Below are 18,303 nucleotides of genomic sequence, written 5' to 3'. Positions count from 1 at the left end.
CTAAGACTTTCTGGCACCTAGAGAACAAAAGCCTTACTGCCATGCTACTTTCAGGATATGACAGACTAAGATAAGAATACTTGAGTCCTCTTCCTTTGTCTCATTGCTCTATAAAAACCTTGTGCTAAGAATCAATAAGTGGAGTTCATCGTTCTTCCTTGAACTACCCACATGGCCTGGTCATTTCTTATTTATGTCTCCAAATCATGCTAAGTGCTGGACACTGAGCAGCCCACAGCAGTAGTCTAAGTGGAAAAGGCCTACCAAAGATTACAAAGTGCAGATGAGTCCCATATATTTTATGGAACTTTTTATTTATTTTTATTTATGTTTATTTATTAACATTCCTTAATTATCATAGAGGGTGTGATTAGCTTCACCTAAATGCCAGCTCACTTTTCTTAGTTCAGGCAATTGTAATGTTCCACAATTACCTAAACCTGTTTCTTTCCTTCGACTGCGTAAAGAGGGTTCCCCTCTCCCCTTGTTATTGGGGTTGTTGGCTTTACTGAGGCTGCCAGTCTGACCTGTGTTGTTAACAGTTATATGCCTCACTGTTAATGAGGAATCTGTACCTCAGTCTAATTTTATTCAATTTACTCTAGACAGTTTGGAGGTTCCACTGAGATCGGGGGAGGGAGAATGGTTCCCCAGACCCCTTTTCTTCTCTTTTAGCCCTGTGGTAGAACTTTCTATTTGAACTGAAGGCTTCTTCTAGGGAACTATGGTTGAGACCTAACTCTTCCCATGAATCCAAATATTTTCCAAGCTAGAAAATAAGCACCCAATTGGGGAAAAGCTATAATTTTTTTTTCCTTTTGGAGGGCAATTGGGGTTAAGTAACTTACCCAAGGTTACACAGCTAGTATTTTTGTGTGTGGGTGTTAAGTGTCCGAGGCTGGAACCGAACTCGGGTCCTCCTGACTCCCAAGCTGGCGCTTTACTCACTGCGCCACCTAGCCGCCCCACAAGCTATAATTTTTGTCTTGGGGTACTGTTTTGTGTTCAGTGTGGCAATCTGGAGCCCTAGTAAATCCCATAGGGACAATCTCTTGAAGGAATTTTTTTTTCATCAAGGAAGATGTCCCCTCCATTGAAGTGGAGGGAGGGTAAAGGGGGAAAGGAGAATTAGAGAGTGCACACCATAGAGACATTCTTCAGAGTCTAAGAAGAGTTGAAGCTTTGTCTTCCTAGTCAAAGCGGGGATAAGTAAAACACAGAACAAGTTAATTTAAATCCCTTTATTGACCTGAATAGGGATTTTTATGTGTGTTTACATAAATCAAGCTAATTTCTTCCCATGGCCTGATCAGCCTGGGGAATGTTGTATAGTATAGTCTCTGGAGACATCTAGGGACCAAACTGAGATTAGCTACATGCTTGATTTTTCTTTTTTTTGTTTTTCGATGTAAGTTTCATCATTGGTGTTTGGTATTCGCTATGTGACAACATTCCTTTAATTTATTTAAGAAGAGAGACTGTTTTCATGTTTTGCTATAATATTGTCCTCTATTAGCTCATAAACTGGGTCCCTAGACAAAAGGACTGAACCAACTGGCAGCCATGCCTATGATGGGGGAATATGACACTGTGAACCTAGTCATAGAAAGCCAGGGTCAACAGAGGAATCCTGTGTCTTCCCAAGATGAGTAGTTAATAGCTAAGGAAAATCTGGTGGGTCGCCCAGAGATGTTGTTGCTTTTGGAACAAGTGAATACTACCTGGGATTTTTATTTTATTTTAGAGTTTTCTACTGAATCCTCTAAGACCAGTGAGGAAAAACATCATATTCATTGTCTTAACTGAGATTTGTGGGGGCACTGCATAAAAGTTTGTCAGCCCTGTGTATGTCTCACAAATTTCTCTTTGGTTACATTTAAGAATAAAAATAAATATATAATGGGGGCTAAAATTAGCAAAAATAGTGTGCCAAAAGGAACACTCCTAGAAAAACTTCTTAAAGCCTGAGACAAGGGGGAGGTACCAATTGAGCTAGGGATGGCCAAAAAACAAGCAATTAGACTTCGTTATTTGCTTTAAAACAGAGAAAAATTCAGCTGATGAATCATTTTGGCCTCAGTTTGATACCCATGATTATGATAAATTGAGAGATTTAAGATGAGTCATACTAGGTAAAAAACCCCAAGCAGCTAGAATGCCAGTATTTGTGGAGCATAAATCTAAGTCATCTAATGGCATCTGCCTGACATCCCTGAGGTGTTCTTTTTCTCCAATTTCCCTGCTTCTCTATTCTGCTTTATCTTCTTTTCCCACTTTTTTACACCCTCCTACTCTTTTGTCCTTGTCCCAACTTTCTGCCCTGCCTTCACTCTCTCCTCTCCAGTTCCTTTGTCCCCTTGCTCCTTTGCTCTCACCCTCATCCCTCTACCTTCGCCTCTCTAGTTTCTCCCCCTGTTTTTATATCCTCCTCTGCTCTGGTGCAATTTCTTTCAGCTACCTCTCCTCCTATTTCTGAGCTTTGTCTGTCCTTCACCTTCTCCTCTTCCGCTTTCTGGGCCTCCATCCTACTCTTCTGTCTAAACTAGAAGCTCCAGTTCTTCCAAAGAAGAAGGAAACCTAGAAGCATCTTCTCTTTTCAAGAAAATATTCGTCGTGATCATAGAGGCAAAGTAGACCTTAAACATCAGATTACAACAGTCCAGGCAATCTTTGGTATAAATGATTTTGCAACATGTCCGGAGACCTAGAACAAGTACCAGGAGACAGTGCAAGAGAAGAATGAAATTCCTTATCATTTTTATGATAGACTATGCAAAAGTGCTAAACTATACACAAGATTAAACCCCATCAACCCTCAAGGTGCACATATTATTAGTACTAACTTTGTAAGTTGATCATTGCCTGAAATAAGAAAGCATTTCTATAACAGACGTCCTGAGATACCTATATGTCAGCTTAAGGGCATTGCTTTATTTGTTGATGAAGATGGGGAGAAAAAAAAGAAAAACAGGAGAAAGAAATGCAAGAGAAGGAACAAACTGTCATAGCCCCAGTAAGACAGTTTCAGTTCAAACCATTCTTTAAAAAAATTAATATTATATTTTCCCCCAATTATATGTAAAAACGATTTTAAATTAAAAATTTAATTTTATTTAATTAAAAATTAAAATTTTTTTTTCAGATTTTGAGTTCCAAATTCTTTCTCCGTCTCTACCACCCCTATCGAGAGTGCAAACAATTTGACATAGGTTACACATGTGTAAAAATGCAAAACACATTTCCATGTAAGTCATGCTGTGAAAGAACACACAGATAAAAAAAAAAACTCCAAGAAAAATAAAACATCAGTTCAAGTCTTTCCAAGTTTTTCTGAGAGCATCCCGATCATCATTCTTACAGTATAATCGTATTCCCATCACAATCATATACAACAACTTGTTCACTCATTCTCCAATTGCTGGACATCCCTTCAATTTCCAGTTCTTTGCCACCACATAAATAAAGTGCTGTTATAAAAAGGTTTAAACCATTATTGCTTCTTTACAAGCTGTTTCAGAGGCCCTGGCACTGGCAGTGTTAGAGGCAACCCCCAAACCTTGAAATTTGAGTGAATGTATTTTGTTGTGGCAGGAAGGGCCATATTGTCATGGACTAGAAAGAATAGTTGGTAAGAGGTAAGTCTTAAAGCATGAGTTAGGAAATCAGAAGCCACCCCCCTCTGTTCATGTAAGAAAAAGAGTGAAGGACTTACTCAAAAATAACAGGTGGAATGACTCTAGGGGTTCCCAGAGAATTAGTAAAGAATAAAGCTTTGGGGGAGGGTAGAGGACTCTCATTTTTCTAGAACCCAATGTCTTGGCTACAATTATCCTGGTCCATTCCTCTCCCTAAAATGGTGAACCCCATGTCACCCTTAATATTGGGGACACATTCTATGATTATTTGCTAAATATTGAAGCCTATAATTCAGTGCTAATGAGTAAGCGTGATTCCAACTGTGCCTCTATTAAGTATTTAAATATTGTTGGGGTTACAGGAAAGATTAGTATATTCCTAAATTGTCCCTTCATACACTCTTCATGTGTCCACTTTCTGTGGAACATTCTTTTCTCCTTATGCTTAAACCCCCCCTGTAAAGCTATTTGCTGTTCCCCTGACAGTACTGTGTCCCTAAAACTGTCAAAGGATTCCTTCTCCTTGTTCTCAGTCCTTACTCAAAATAACCAAGTGGCAGCTGGAGATACTCTTTGCATCTCCTTTGATATTTTCAACTTCATCCTCAGACATGGGCCTCCTGAAATCTGCTGTCTCTGTTACTTACTAAAACTAAAGGAGGTCCCCCACCATCTGTCTCTTAGTATTCCTTGTCCAGGATAACCATTGAAGGTATCTTCCCGATTATTGACTCATTCATTAAATATCAAGGTATTCTTATTCCTTGTAAATCCCCATACAATACACCATTACTCCCTAAGAAACCTAAATTAGGTACTAATGGCAAACCTGCTTATTGTTCTGTTCACAATTATTCACATAATTGTGCTTATGTTATACCTAGACATCTGATGGTACCCAACTCTGCTACTCTTATTTCCTCAGTTCCTTGTGAGGCATTCCGCTTCACAATCTTTCTTTAGCTTTTTTTTTTTTCAATCCTCATATACCCAGATTTCTAGCATTTGTTTGCTTTTACCTGAAAACATTCACAATGGTCATGGCCTCATCTACCTCAAGGTTATGTAGAAAAGTCCACTTTATTTTCTGAAATTTCACAGTAAGATTTATTTAGCCTCCCCCTCCCCCCAGCCTGCCCTCCCTTCCATCATCCTCCCTCTCATCCCCTTTCCCCCTACTCTCCTGTAGGGTGAGATACCCTATTTAGTGTGTATGTCATTCGCTCCCCAAGCCAAATTCAATGAGAATAAGGTTGACCCATTCCCTTTTGCCTTCCTGTTCTTCCCCTCCATTGTAATCATTTTCCCTTGCCTCTTCTGTATGTTTAACCCATTCTGTCTAACCCATTCTGTCTCTCCCCATCTCCTTTTATTATATTCCTCTCACCTATTAATTTCACCTTTTAAGTATCATCCTTTCCTATTAAATTGGTCCTGTGACCTCTATGTATACCTGTGCACATATATATATATACATATTCACATATGTATTGATATGCCCATATACCTTCCTATATAGACATATATCTGTATGTATGTATACACACATTTCTATTCCCTTCAACTATTCTCATACTAAGAAAAGTTTCGTCACTTACAATTATCATTTTTCCATGTAGGGATGTAAATAGTTCAACTTTGATAAGTTCCTTATGATTTCTTTTCCATTTACCATCTCATGCTTGTCTTGCTTCTTTTATCTGAATGTCAAATTTTCTATTCAACTCTGTTTTTTTCATCAAGAATGCTTGAAAGTCCTCTATTCCACTGAATGACCATATTTTACTCTGAAACATGATACTCAAGTTTTGCTGGGTAGGTGATTCTTGGTTTTAATCCCAGCTCCTTTGACCTCCAGAATATCATATTCCAAGCCTTTAGATCCCTCAGTGTAGAAGCTGCCAGATCCTGGGTTATCCTGATTGTGTTTCCACAATATTCAAATTGTTTCTTCCTGGCTGCTTATAATATTCTCTCCTTGATCTGGGAATTCCGGAATCTGGCTATAATATTCCTAGGAGTTTTCTTTTTGGGGATCTTTTTCAGGAGGTGATGGGTGGATTCTTTCAACCTCTATTTTGCCCTCTGGTTCTAAAACATCAGGGCAATATTCCTTGAGAATTTCTTGGAGGATGATTTCTAAATTCTTTTTTTGATCATGACTTCCAGGTATTCCCATAATTTTTCACTTATCTCTCCTGTATCTATTTTCCAGGTCAGTGCTTTTTCCAATGAGATATTTCACATTGCCTTCTATTCTTTCATTTGTTTGGATCCATTTAATAGTATCTTGATTTCTCATAAAGTCACTAGTTTCCATTTGCTGCAATCTAATTCTGAAGGAATGATTCTCCTCATTGAGCTTTTGAGATTCTTTTTCCATCTGGCAAATTCAGCTTTTTAAGGCATTCTTCTCCTCACTGCCTTTTTGAGCCTCTTTTGCCATTTGAGTTAGTCTGTTTTTTAAGGTGCTATTTTCTTCAGTCAGGCTGTTGACTCTCATTTCATAATTTTCTTGCATCATTCTCATTCCTCTTCCCAATGTTTCCTCCACTTCTCTTATCTGCTTCTTAAGGTCCTCTATGGCCTGTAACCAGCTCGTATTTTCCTTGGAAGCTTTTGGTGCAGTTCTGACTTCACTGTCTTCCTCCTGTTCCATGCTTTGATCCTTTTTGTCCCCAAAATAGGAATATAAAGTCGGATTGCTATGCTTGCTTTGCTTCCCTCGTTTACTCATGCTGCCACTCACTTAACTTTGGGGCTTTTTGCCACAGTAGGACTCTGCCACCAGTCAGGGGAGCTTCGTCCCAAATGCTGAGGTTTTCTCAGCTGCTGGAGGTATTAGTTAGGTGCCTTTTCTGAAGCCTCCACATGCTCTGGCAAGCTGGTCACACACCCCAGGACCTCCACCCTAGACTGCAATCCAGATCCAAGCAGGTTAAAGCAAGAGCGATTACCCCTCAGACTTGGTCCCCCTACACTCTGCAGGCCAGGAGCTGAAGCTGCCATGTGGGGGCGGCTGCACAGCCACCGTGCCTCAGCGGCTTCTCCCTCCAGATGATAAAGGAGGACCACACTCCCAAACTACTGGATCCCAAAGTCCAGACTGCACTGACCTCTCACTTTGTCCTTAGCATCTATGTGTTGATAATTCTGGAAATGGCCAGAGCTGCTGGTGATCTGAAGTCCCTCCAACTGGTGGTTGGTCAGACCCACCCTGGAGCTAAAACCTCCGGCTCCAAGCAGGGCTCCTGGGGCTGGGGGCCTGCTGGGCTGTCCTCAGCGGGAGGTTAGATTCTCTGTGTTATTTTGTGGGTTCTGTAGCTCCAAAGTTTGTTCAGAGTCACCTTTTACATGAATTGGAGGAGGTGGGAGCCAGAGCCCTGTGGAAGTCCTGTTTCTACTCCCAAAATCTTGTCATTTTTTGTTTATATGCATAGTTCAACCCTGAGCCCTAATTATTCTTCTGATTTTTAAAATTATGTCTTGAATTTTACACTTTATTTAAGTTACTGTTTCTATTAATTCCTTTAATACTTCACTGGTATTTTCTAAATAAACTATCATTAACCTAAAAATAGTGTTAATTTTATTTCCTTTTTAGCAAATGCTTATGCCTTATTTTTTTTCCTCGTGTAACAGTCACTGCTGTCATTTCCAGAAGAGGAAAAGGGCCCAGGACTTATGATTTCATTGGTACGGGGATCTCTCAGATGAAGAAACTCCTTAAGCAGGCTGTCAATTTATGATCTTGAAAGTTACCTGGGGGCGGCTAGGTGGCACAGTGAATATAGTACTGGCCCTGGAGTCAGGAGGACCTGATTTCAAATCTGACCTCAGACACTTAACACTTACTAGCTGTGTGACTTTGGGCAAGTCACAACCCCAATTTCCCTGCCTTCCCCTCTAAAAAGCAAAAAATAAAAGTAAATTTTAAAAAAGAGTTGCCTAGTACACCTAGGGGTTAAATGATTTGCCTAAGGTCACACAGCCAATGTGTGTCAGACATAGAACTCTCTCTGACTTACCATGCTGCCCCTCCATCATTTCTAGTGTTAGGACAAATAGCAATATGGAAACAGGACATCTTTGTCTTGTATCCTTGCCTTGTATCAGAAAAATTTCTAATCTTTTTCCATTGCAAATAAAGATAGCTTTTTGATTTACAGATTAGGACCATATTTATTAGTATATTTTCTTTCTCAATTTTCAAGAATAATTATTGGAGTATGGGTATTTATTTATAAAAATGTTGCTTTTATCAGTTATTTGTTTTTATATCACCTTTATCTCCAAATATAATTCTCTCTATCCAATAAGCCATCCCTTAGGACAAAAAAATAAAGGAGGAAAAAAAAATCATTTTAGCAAAACCCACATCTTCCAACTCTGAAATTATACATGTAGCATTCCATACTTGGAGTACTTTATGTCTTCAAAAAGAGGGAAATATATTTTCTGGTATCTTCTTCTGTGTCATGCTTAGTCATTATAATTACAAAGTATTCAACTTAATTTTTTCTTTCCATTATCACTGTTATAGTTGTGTATATTGGTTTTTCGGTTCTACTTATTTTATTTTACTTTATTCTGCATCAATTAGTTAAAATGTTGTCATGCTTCTTCAAATTCTTATTCATTTTCTCATAGTGCAGTCTTAATGCATTACACTCATAGGCCACAATTTACTTAGCTATTCTATAATCCACAGGCTTCTACTTTGTTTCTAATTATTTGATACCACAGAAAATACTGCTAGTTGGGGGGTATATTTGATCTTTCATTCTCACTTTGACGTATTTGAGACACATGCTTTACTGTGAGACCTCTCAGTGGAAGTCTTGATGACATTTCAAGTTTTTTGAAAGCATAATTCCAATATTTTGTAGTAAGTCAATAAACATTTATTAAGGGCTACATTTAAGAGACAGGCACTGTGCTAAACGCTGGTGATACAAAAGAGGAAAAAGACAGTCCCTGCTCTCAAGGAGCTCCCAATCTAATGGAGGAAACAACAAGCAAATATATACAAAACAAGTTATACACAGGATAAATAGGAGTTCAGAGAAAGGGGGAAGGCACTACTATTCAGTGGTTAGAAAGGGTTTTCTGTAAAAGATACGCTTTTTGTTGGGACTTGAAGCCAGTATGCAGAGATAGAAAAGGAGGGAGAGTGTTCCAGGCATGGAGAACAGCTAGAAAAAAATGACTAGAGCAGAGAAATCAAGTGTCTTGATTTTGGAATGGGTAGAGTAGCAAAGCACTGGACTTGAACAGTACCTTTCAGGGAGTAAGTTGTAAGAAGACTGGGAAAGGAAGGAGGCTAGGTTATAAAGCGCCTTGAATACCAAACAGTTGTCTTCTATCCTGGAGGTTGTGAGCCTCAGGGACTGGGAATTTTTGCCCTCTACAGTAGGAGGCGGGGGAAGGTTTAGAGGGAAAGAGAATGAATTTGGTTTTGGACATGTTAAGTTTTAGATCTCTAAAAAGCAGCTGGAGATGTAAGATCAGAGGTCAGCAGAGAATTTGGGGCACAATACATAGATCTGAGAATGCTTATCATAGAAATGATTATTAATGGGAGCTGATGAGATGTCTAAGTAGTATAACAAGAAAAAAAAAGGGCCTGGGAGAGAATCCTGTGGAACACAGAATGACTAGAGCAACGAGCTTCTCAATCAACAGTGTAGTACTAGATCTGTCTTTCCACAAGCCCTTCGACAGTGACTAGTCCCATCTTTTAATCACTGCCAATTAGCTGGTCGTGAACTATTCTGATTAGCCTATTACTGAGGATTGCTTGATGTTCTTTTGAAAATTGTTCATAATCCTTTGACCACTCACAGCCACTAGGTGATGTAGTGGTTAGAGCACTGGACTTGAGAGTTGGAAACATCTGGGTTTCAAACCTTGATTCAGATATTCACTAGCTGTGTGACCCTGGACAAGTCAACTTCTCAGTCTCTTTCCTTGTATGTAAAATGAGTTGCTGTGAGGAGGGTCAGTGCTCAAGCTAACTAGACTCTGTGTGTATGTTATAAATTTCAGAGTCATTTTTGTTTTCTAGTCGTGTCCAACTCTGTGACCCTGTATGGGATTTTCTTGGCAAAGACACTTGGAGTGGTTTGCTATTACCTTCCCCAGTTCCAAGAGCTATGTTTTCAGCTGTTATTGGTTAGTTCTCTACATATCTTGGCTTTCAGACCTTTATCAGATACTCAACGCAAAGATATTTTACATCAATAGTTTATTTGCTAATGCCAGATGCACAAACTTTGTCCATGTAAAAGCTTTTCAATTTATGTCATCAAAATTACCTTATTTGGGGCGGCTAGGTGGCACAGTGAATAGAGCACTGGCCCTGGAGTCAGGAGGACCTGAGTTCAAATTTGGCCTCAGACACTTAACACAAAACTAGCCATGTGACCTTAGGCAAGTCACTTAACCCCAATTGCCGTACCTTCCACCCTCCAAAAGACAAAAAAATAATAAGGGCCAATGTCTCCCACTGCATCCTAGGCCATCTCTAGTCATCCTGATAGATATCTGACCACAGGACCCAGATGGCTCTGGAGGAGAAGGTGAAGCTGGTGACCTTGCACAACCCTCAAAAAAAAAAATTAAATTAAAAAACAAAAATAAAATTACTTTATTTTATCTTTGGGAATTGTTCTCTCTTGTCTTAACTCTTCTAGCTGTTAACTGTGAAAGGTAACTGATTTATCTACTAAGTTTCTTAGGTCAGCTTTCATATTAAGGCTGCACATTCATTTTGGCAGTACAGTAACTTTCACATTACAATTCCCTATTTTGCCAGTTTTGTGATCTTTTTTTTTTTGCCTTTTGGAGGGCAATTGGGGTTAAGTAACTTGCCCAAGGTTACATGGCTAGTTTTTTCGTGTGTGTGCTAAGTGTATGAGGCCGGAACTGAACTCGGGTCCTCCTGCCTCCGGGGCCAGCGCTTTACTTACTGTGCCACCTAGCCGCCCCTAGTTTTATGATTTTCTCTATTCTTCGTGCAGACCAAGTAGCTTTCTAGATGACCTTATCTTCTTTTGTCTTCGGTAAGATAGCCCCAGAACCGGTGAACTCTATAAGGAAGTTAGTCCCTGCCTAATTTTCTTGATAGTGAACAAAAGGCTGTATTTTCAAGTTTGATCACACTTTAATGTAGACTTTAACATACCCCTACATTTTCTACATGAGAAACACTTTCTATTACAATATTCTTAGCCCACATGTAGCCAATTTAGATTTTTTTCTTTGCCTTTTGGAGGGCAATTGGGGTTAAGTAAGTTGCCCAAGGTTACACAGCTAGTTTTTTTGTGTTAAGTGTCTGAGGTTGGATCTGAACTCAGGTCCTCCTGACTACAGGGCCAGTGATTTACTAACTGTGCCACCTAGCTGCCCCTCAATTTAGATATTTTTTTTGTGTTTCTGCATTAGCTATTTGAAACTCCAATATTCTCTCCCCAAACTTCTTTTGTGCTTATTATTTGGTATAAAGGTTGGTCTAATCTCCTACAAAACATATTATTATTATTATTACAAGATCACAGTTTTAGACCTGGAAGGGACATGGAAAGCCATCTCGTTCAGCTCCCTTACTTTTCAGAGGAAGAAAACAAAACCTAGGAAAATTAAGTGACTTAGCCAAAGTCACACAGGAATAAGCATCAGAGAGCCAGGGTTTGAATCTAGGTCTTTGGGGTCAGTGTTCAAGTCAATGAGACAACAGCATTCTAAGGAATAGTGCAATTAATTCTTCTTTCTTAGAAGTTAAGGGGTGGGGAGATAAAGAAGGACCACACACAAAAAATGAAAAAAAAATTTATTTCCTCAGTGTTTTATCCACTGTCAATACTGTCCTTTTGTTGCAACACAAAAACAAAAAAAAACCTCAGCTTTTATTTTCCATTTAAAATAACTACAATATTTACAAGCTGTTTCCAATAACATACACGCAGACACACTAACAGACAAACGTGAGTACATATATCCCTATTTCCAATCAATATCCATATGCTGGTAGAGGCAATGTATGCTTTCAGAGCCCATTATCAGAAAAAGTAAATCCATTATTTCACCCTCACACCTTCCTTCCTACTAGCTACTTTATATATTCCTCCTTCCAATTTCTCATGTAAAGCTCACATGTAAGGTTAATGTGTTCAATTTAAGGATGCAATTTTACTTACATGGTGAGTTTTTAAAAAGCAAAAGCAGACATGATTTTCCCCCATTTCTATTTTTCAACTGTGGAATCAAGTTTTATATTCTGAAGGCTTGTGAAACTTAAGTATACTAAGCCCTGGAGGTCATTTGGAGCAGCCATCCTTATATCCATTTCTTTATTTTGAAAACAGCAAGTCCTGAACTGGGGAAACAACAATTAGCAGTTCATTCTCACCTCTGTGCTAAATGACCTTCATTTCTTCCAGTCTGGCTCTACCAAGTCAGAAGCCATTAAGTACACATAGCATAAGGAAGATTACAAGAGAATAGATATACCCCTATATAATAGGTATAAAAGCCTTGAAACAAAGTTGTCATATAACACTGGTGTTATTAATCTGTTCTGGTTTCTCCCAATTTTTGAAAGTCTTAATACAAAGTCTTCTACAATTTAGGAGATGAGGCATTCATTAAAAAAAAAAAATTCACCCTAGTTTAGGAAAGATAGATGGTCCATTTAAAAGTTCATTTAAATAATATTGGGGAAACAGTTACATCATCTCAGACAAGGCAAAGTTAACATTATCTGCATAATTAGTTCCTTCCCATTTAGACCTTTTAGCTAAACATTTAACCAGTTTGAAACAAGAAAATTTAGAAGCATATCATGCAGACGTGTGTGTGTGTGTGGGAGGGGGGTAAGATTGGAAGGAACAAATAAATTATTTCACTTTTTGTTTCTCGGGAAATGGAGATCTGAAGTTTGGGCTAAGGAAACAATTAAGACACTCTCTTCAATCAGCAATACCTGAATACATAGGGGTATCTATCTTTCCCAACCCTGACCTCCTCCAACAAACATCCATTCAGTAAGACTGAAAAGTGAAGTTACATGACCAATGTCTTTTTAAAGTAAGATACATATCTATAAAGACATATGATGCTATCATAGTTCTGAATAAAAATTTCTACATAATTAAGATTCAATTAAAGCCTTCAGAAATAGTAAAAACAGATTTTTAGATCCAGTATGACAATGAAATACATCAATGACAAAGCACTAGTGGGGCCTTGTCCAAACAAGATAATCAATAATTCCAGTAATTTTTAAAATAATTATCTCACATGATGAAAGTAGGAATATGTCAAGCACTTCTATTAGCATGAATATCTATATTTTTAAAAGACCTAAATTTGTCCACATTGATGAAAGGATAATTAAAATAAAACAAGACAAGAACAGTAACAATTGACAAGCAGAAACAATATCCATGGAAAAATAACTCAAATAACTCAAAGTAGTAAGTCATAAATCCATCGGGTAGACATTTTAAAGTTGGCTAATAGGATAAGACATCTTTTCAGGCACTAGATAAATCATACATAAAAATGCTTCAGGCTTTTAATTAATGATCCAATAAAGCAATCCATCAACTTACATTCCAAGGTGGAGGCAGAATTGATGTTAGCTGATAAAGTGTCATCTATTAAGGTTGAGAGATGTGTGCTTCAATATTTAATGAGCCTTTAAAAATTCATTAAAGTTGGATGATGGAGAAACAAACCACTAAACCTCCTCAAGAAGTAAAGGGAAAGTATGTCTGCTCAATAAGTTAGATTTTCTTGCAGAAACTACCACTTTCATTATTTGGCACATGATCTACAGATACGACAGTTCTCTTTACCTTATTAAGGATAAGTACTGGTAGTACTTGTAATAGTACAACATATTTCCTTGTATAACCTCTTTTCTTTTCTAATGTAGGAAATGCAGTAAAAGTAGGTCATAACTTCACTACTTTTGGTAAAAGGAAAGGTCAGATTCTCATAATGATATGTCCCCCCACCCTTTCCCTCTAAGTCTTTAAAATTTACCAGTATTTTATACTTGGAAAAAAGAATACATGAACTAGATCTGGAAAGTTTAACTTTTCTTTAGTGAAAAAATAACCATGTATGTAAGGTCTTTATAAATATCATATTCAGAAAAAGAAGGGATCATATTGTTTTAAGAACCTGAAAAGTAAAGCAGTGGACTGAGAGCTTTTCTACTGGGGCTATTCTAGAAGAAAAACTTAAATCATAAACCATCCCATTGATAGAAAGGGAGGTGAGAAAACAGACATCAAAGATACACTTCCAATTTCTATAAATTACAAAGGCTGACAGAGCATATAAATTTCAGTACTTTCAAAATATGAGTCTCTAAAACTCTTTCACATATAGGAACTAAGCTGTGAGTTATTTAAACATAAAAGCCACAAAACAGCTTCAGTCTAGGATCTTATACATATTTTGATCATCAATGAAAAAGGTTAAGAGGGTACACCAAATAGAATATCTTTTTGAGGATTAAAAACAAGAAAAACAACTTGATTTTTCCCCTTTTTACACTGGAGAAATTATAAATGCTTTCTAAATTATAATTGCCTGATGCAAAAGAATATATCGTAGCTACTGGTGGTAGAATTATGTCAAGTTATGAGTCACTTGTACAAACTGGAGAGAATACCAATGAGGAAAACATTCAAGGTGTTTCAATTTGTAAAATTCTGAGATTAGGTTTTTCAAATGGAAAAAGAGAGGGTTTTTATTATGTATAACTTTGCTTTTCTTAAAGAGGTTTTTTTAGGATCAACAATTCTTGTTTCTTGATACCAATGGATTATATTCTAATAAAATCTAACTCCTACTGAAGAACATCTATTTTTCTTTTGAAATAAAAGCTCACTTATTGCACTTGAGACTTTTTATGAAGGAAAGTTGTCATTATGATCAATTTAATATTTTTCTAGGAAAAAATATGCCCAGCTCCTGATTATACCACCCACATATAATTCTTTTATGAGAACAAATCAGAATACTCCTGCTAAAAACTGTAAAGATTTCTCTTTCGTTTATCCTTAAGTCTTATTCCTAACGAAGAGGATCACATACATTTCAAAAAGAAGAGAATGCATAAATACTTTTAAAAGGGTAGACCTAATCCTTATAGTAAAAGAAATCAACACTAAATGTTGATGACGTGGGGGGCGGCTAGGTGGTGCAATGAGTAAAGCGTCAGCCCCGGAGTCAGGAGAACCCAAGTTCGGTTCTGGCCTCAGACACTTAACACCCACACAAAAAAACTAGCCGTGTAACCTTGGGCAAGTTACTTAACCCCAACTGCCCTTCAAAAAAGGCAAAAAAAAATGTTGGTGACATAGCTTACTTATATAAAGCAAATTTATATATGCTATTATGTATGTATCAGGGAAATAATAAGCTGTTAATTAAAAAATGTCGGGCTACACAAAAGTCTGATAGGAAAAAACTCAGCTTATACATTATTTCAATAGTAGATGATATACCATTATTGAATGTACAATTCTGAAAGAGGGAATTTTGACAGTGTCCCAACTTAAACAAAACCCAATACAATACACAATGCCATTTGAATCAAAAATAACTTTGAGTTAAAGCAGATGGGTCTTTTAGCACAACAGCAATTAATACCTTGTATTAATTCATTAATTTTCATCCCAGAAATAGTTACTCCAAGATTTTCTTTGTGAGGCATTTCAATGCCCAAGGGGAACAATCCTACCTCCTCCCAGGACAATTTAAACCGTCAGATCATATGGAGGTAGAAAGATGGCTGCTTCCAAATGATAAGCTTATGTATGCAGTCTCCACACAGAGTTTCACACCAAAAGGGAAAAGACTCACAAAAGGGGAACTTTGCTCATGGAGTCAGAAAAGAATATTAAGAGCTGCAAATTAAATCTAAGATGCAACTCCCACCTAATCTAATGTAAGCTTGAGTTATGCATATCCCTGAATACACACATTAGAAAACCTAATAAAATCTAGGATATGTGAAAACACATGAATTAAGTCAACTTCACAGTTATAAATATTCAAAATTACAGTTATACAGAATATATAATCATAGGAAACAAAATTCAAGTAATAGAAAAAGAATGAAGAGAAAAGGAAAATAAAAGGCAAGGTGATTAAGGGTGATTTGATAATAAGGGCTGCACCATCTGTATTATTTTGTTTTAAAAAAGTTTTTTACTTGGATAAACTATTGAATTGAAGCCAAATGCCTTCAAGATATCCTTACAAGGCTCTCAATTACTACAACCTCTTCACTCAGCTCTTTGAGATTTGTCCTCCCCTTGAAAAATTAAAATTTTTCTCTTGGAAACCTATTATCAACCTAACTAGTAAGGTACAGAATCTCTAGGACTGCTGTAGAAAAACAGGATCTATTCTGCTGTACTGGGTGCTCATCCTTGATGTGGACACAGTAATTGGCAGTAGTGTTCACATTACTGAATGCACCACGAAAGATGGCTTTGGGAAACAATGCCGACATATAGAGAGGTTCATCTCAAGACGTAGTATCCGTGTAAAGGAAACAACAAATGCACTGGCATGAAATCTAACCTACTGAACCAACTAAGAGAAAGGATGAGCAACGCAGCTCCTGCCATCTGCGATTATGTGGGAAGGGAGGGGGCAAATCCCAGAGAATTTCAATAATGGTTTTTTTAATCATGTGTGTGTGTGTGTGTGTGTGTGTGTGTAAATAAATAAATGTTCTGAGCAATCTCAGACTTCTTAGTGCATTGCTGTAAAAAATTAGTGCAGTTTTCTCATTAAAGTTTTTTAGCTCACAAGGAATAAGATAAATCTGTCTGTTCATAGTCTCTTTCATTAAACTTCTATACTGCTTTAGTTGAACTGAAAGTTTGTACACAAGTTGATTTTTAAAAATTAAGGTAAGTGGATTTCATATGTTCTATGACCAAACATAGCAATTATTTTTGGCAAATAAATTAGAAAAATATGATGAGTTCATATTTTAGAAATGAAGAGTTTGTTGATTTAAAGCATATGCAATGCATAGAAAAAGTTTTTTTTTAAAGAGATGCTTCTTAATAAAATCTTTATCCTTCATGCAAAATGTTTCCTCAGCAGCGAACTTAAAAAAATATCTGAACTTTTTTGGGGGATGGAAACAGTGGCAGGAGTGAGGGGGCAGGGAGAAAGAGGCTCATTTAAGCCCATTCTATTTGTTAAGTCCTCCCAGTCCTGAAGTGACTCTTGGGAGAGTCTGCTCCTACTCCCTCCATGCCTTTTCCAAAGTCTTGGGATTGAGGGAGGAAGAGATGAAATGCAGTCATGAACCATGGTTTTACACTTCAGCCCCAAGTTCCAGAACTCCAGTTTCGATCACAGCAACATACTTGTCATCAATCTGGACCAGGAGAATAGTCTTGTCTATGTGGGATCTACTACCTGGATCTCTGCTGCAAGGCACCCATCGGTGAATCACCTGGAGAAGCCACAATAAAATAAAGGTGAGTATCATTACTCTCTGGCTTAAGTTTTCTCCTCTAGGATAATGTGACAACATATATAAAATGAGGGGATGTCACTATATGATCTTTAAGGTTCTTATGTTCCAGCTCAGGATTTTATACAGCACAGAGCAAGAAGTAACATTGAAGAGCTGAGACATGCTTTGAAAGGCTGATTGTGTTGGACTACTTAAAAAAAAAAAGATTCTGGCCTATTCACTGGCATGGGAAATACAAACTGTCCAGTATGGACAGAAAAATACTATTTTAGTAGCAATGAGAATTGGTGGGAAAGGGGTTTATGATTTTTGTTGCCTTGTAGCTGAAAATTTTAATTCTCTAAAAGCAGGCCAGAGTAGAATCCCAGGCATGAAAGAAGACCTTTATGCTAATGAACTGCTAGTTTTAGAGGTAATTTTGAGTATAGCAAGAAAATTTCAAACCTGAATCAAATACATGAACTAATTTCTTATCATTTAATACAAATTTTTTGTTTTTCTAATTTCTACAAAACTGGAAAAAAACAACAACGATCTTCCCTGGTTTTTGTATTATCAGAGATAGCCAAAGCCTGAATTTAATAGTTAATTCATAATTATCACTTAATAGTCAACTCATACTTATCCATACTAACCAAAACCTTGGTTAGCTTATTCATGCTAACCAAAGTGGACATGGCCACAATATGGTAATGAAAAAATAATTTCTATTTGACTTCAAAATATATTTTTATGTATTAACATGATGGTCTGAAATTCTGACCATTCACAACAATTTAAACAAAATAGTGATGCTTCTGGGAGAAGAAAAGCTTCAAGAGCAATCTAACATCTCCTCTTCTTGCTTCCTAACCCATACTGGTCTCTCTTTAGACAGTAGTAAAGCACAAGGGAACTCGCATCCTCCCATGAAGCTTACTACTCTTAATACTGCCTGGCTAAAATTTCTGAGGGTGGAAAAGGAGACTTAAGTGTTCTGGTATAAGAAGTTATTGTCATCTCCACAGGAAACAGTACTACTGTACAATGCTTGTAAAGTAATATATAGGGCACTGTATCCAATTCAGTTACATTTTACAAAAGACTCCAGGATGACAAATATGGTTATATTTTTACTTGGCATCAGAGGGCAGAACTAGAGCT

General features: G+C 37.3%; 1 protein-coding gene across 4 annotated transcripts in view; it reads right to left on the bottom strand.

Annotated features, from left to right (window-relative positions):
- Window positions 1–11,449: 11,449 nt before the first annotated feature.
- Window positions 11,450–18,303, bottom strand: part of PCNX1 (pecanex 1) — a 255,281-nt gene continuing 248,427 nt past the window's right edge. For all 4 annotated transcript variants that reach the window (XM_069092081.1, XM_069092078.1, XM_069092079.1 and 1 more), the window contains one exon: window positions 11,450–17,136. In XM_069092081.1, coding sequence (XP_068948182.1) covers window positions 16,996–17,136 — 141 coding nt within the window. In that variant the 3' untranslated portion in view covers window positions 11,450–16,995. The remainder of the gene's footprint in view (window positions 17,137–18,303) is intronic.

This window comes from Petaurus breviceps, unplaced genomic scaffold, assembly GCF_028583685.1.
Source record: "Petaurus breviceps papuanus isolate PSGF00001 unplaced genomic scaffold, PetGlider_PUasm1.0 189, whole genome shotgun sequence".
NCBI classification, from domain to species: domain Eukaryota; kingdom Metazoa; phylum Chordata; class Mammalia; order Diprotodontia; family Petauridae; genus Petaurus; species Petaurus breviceps.
The sequence above is the reverse complement of the archived record's forward strand: the minus strand, read 5'-3'. Positions and strand labels throughout refer to the sequence as shown.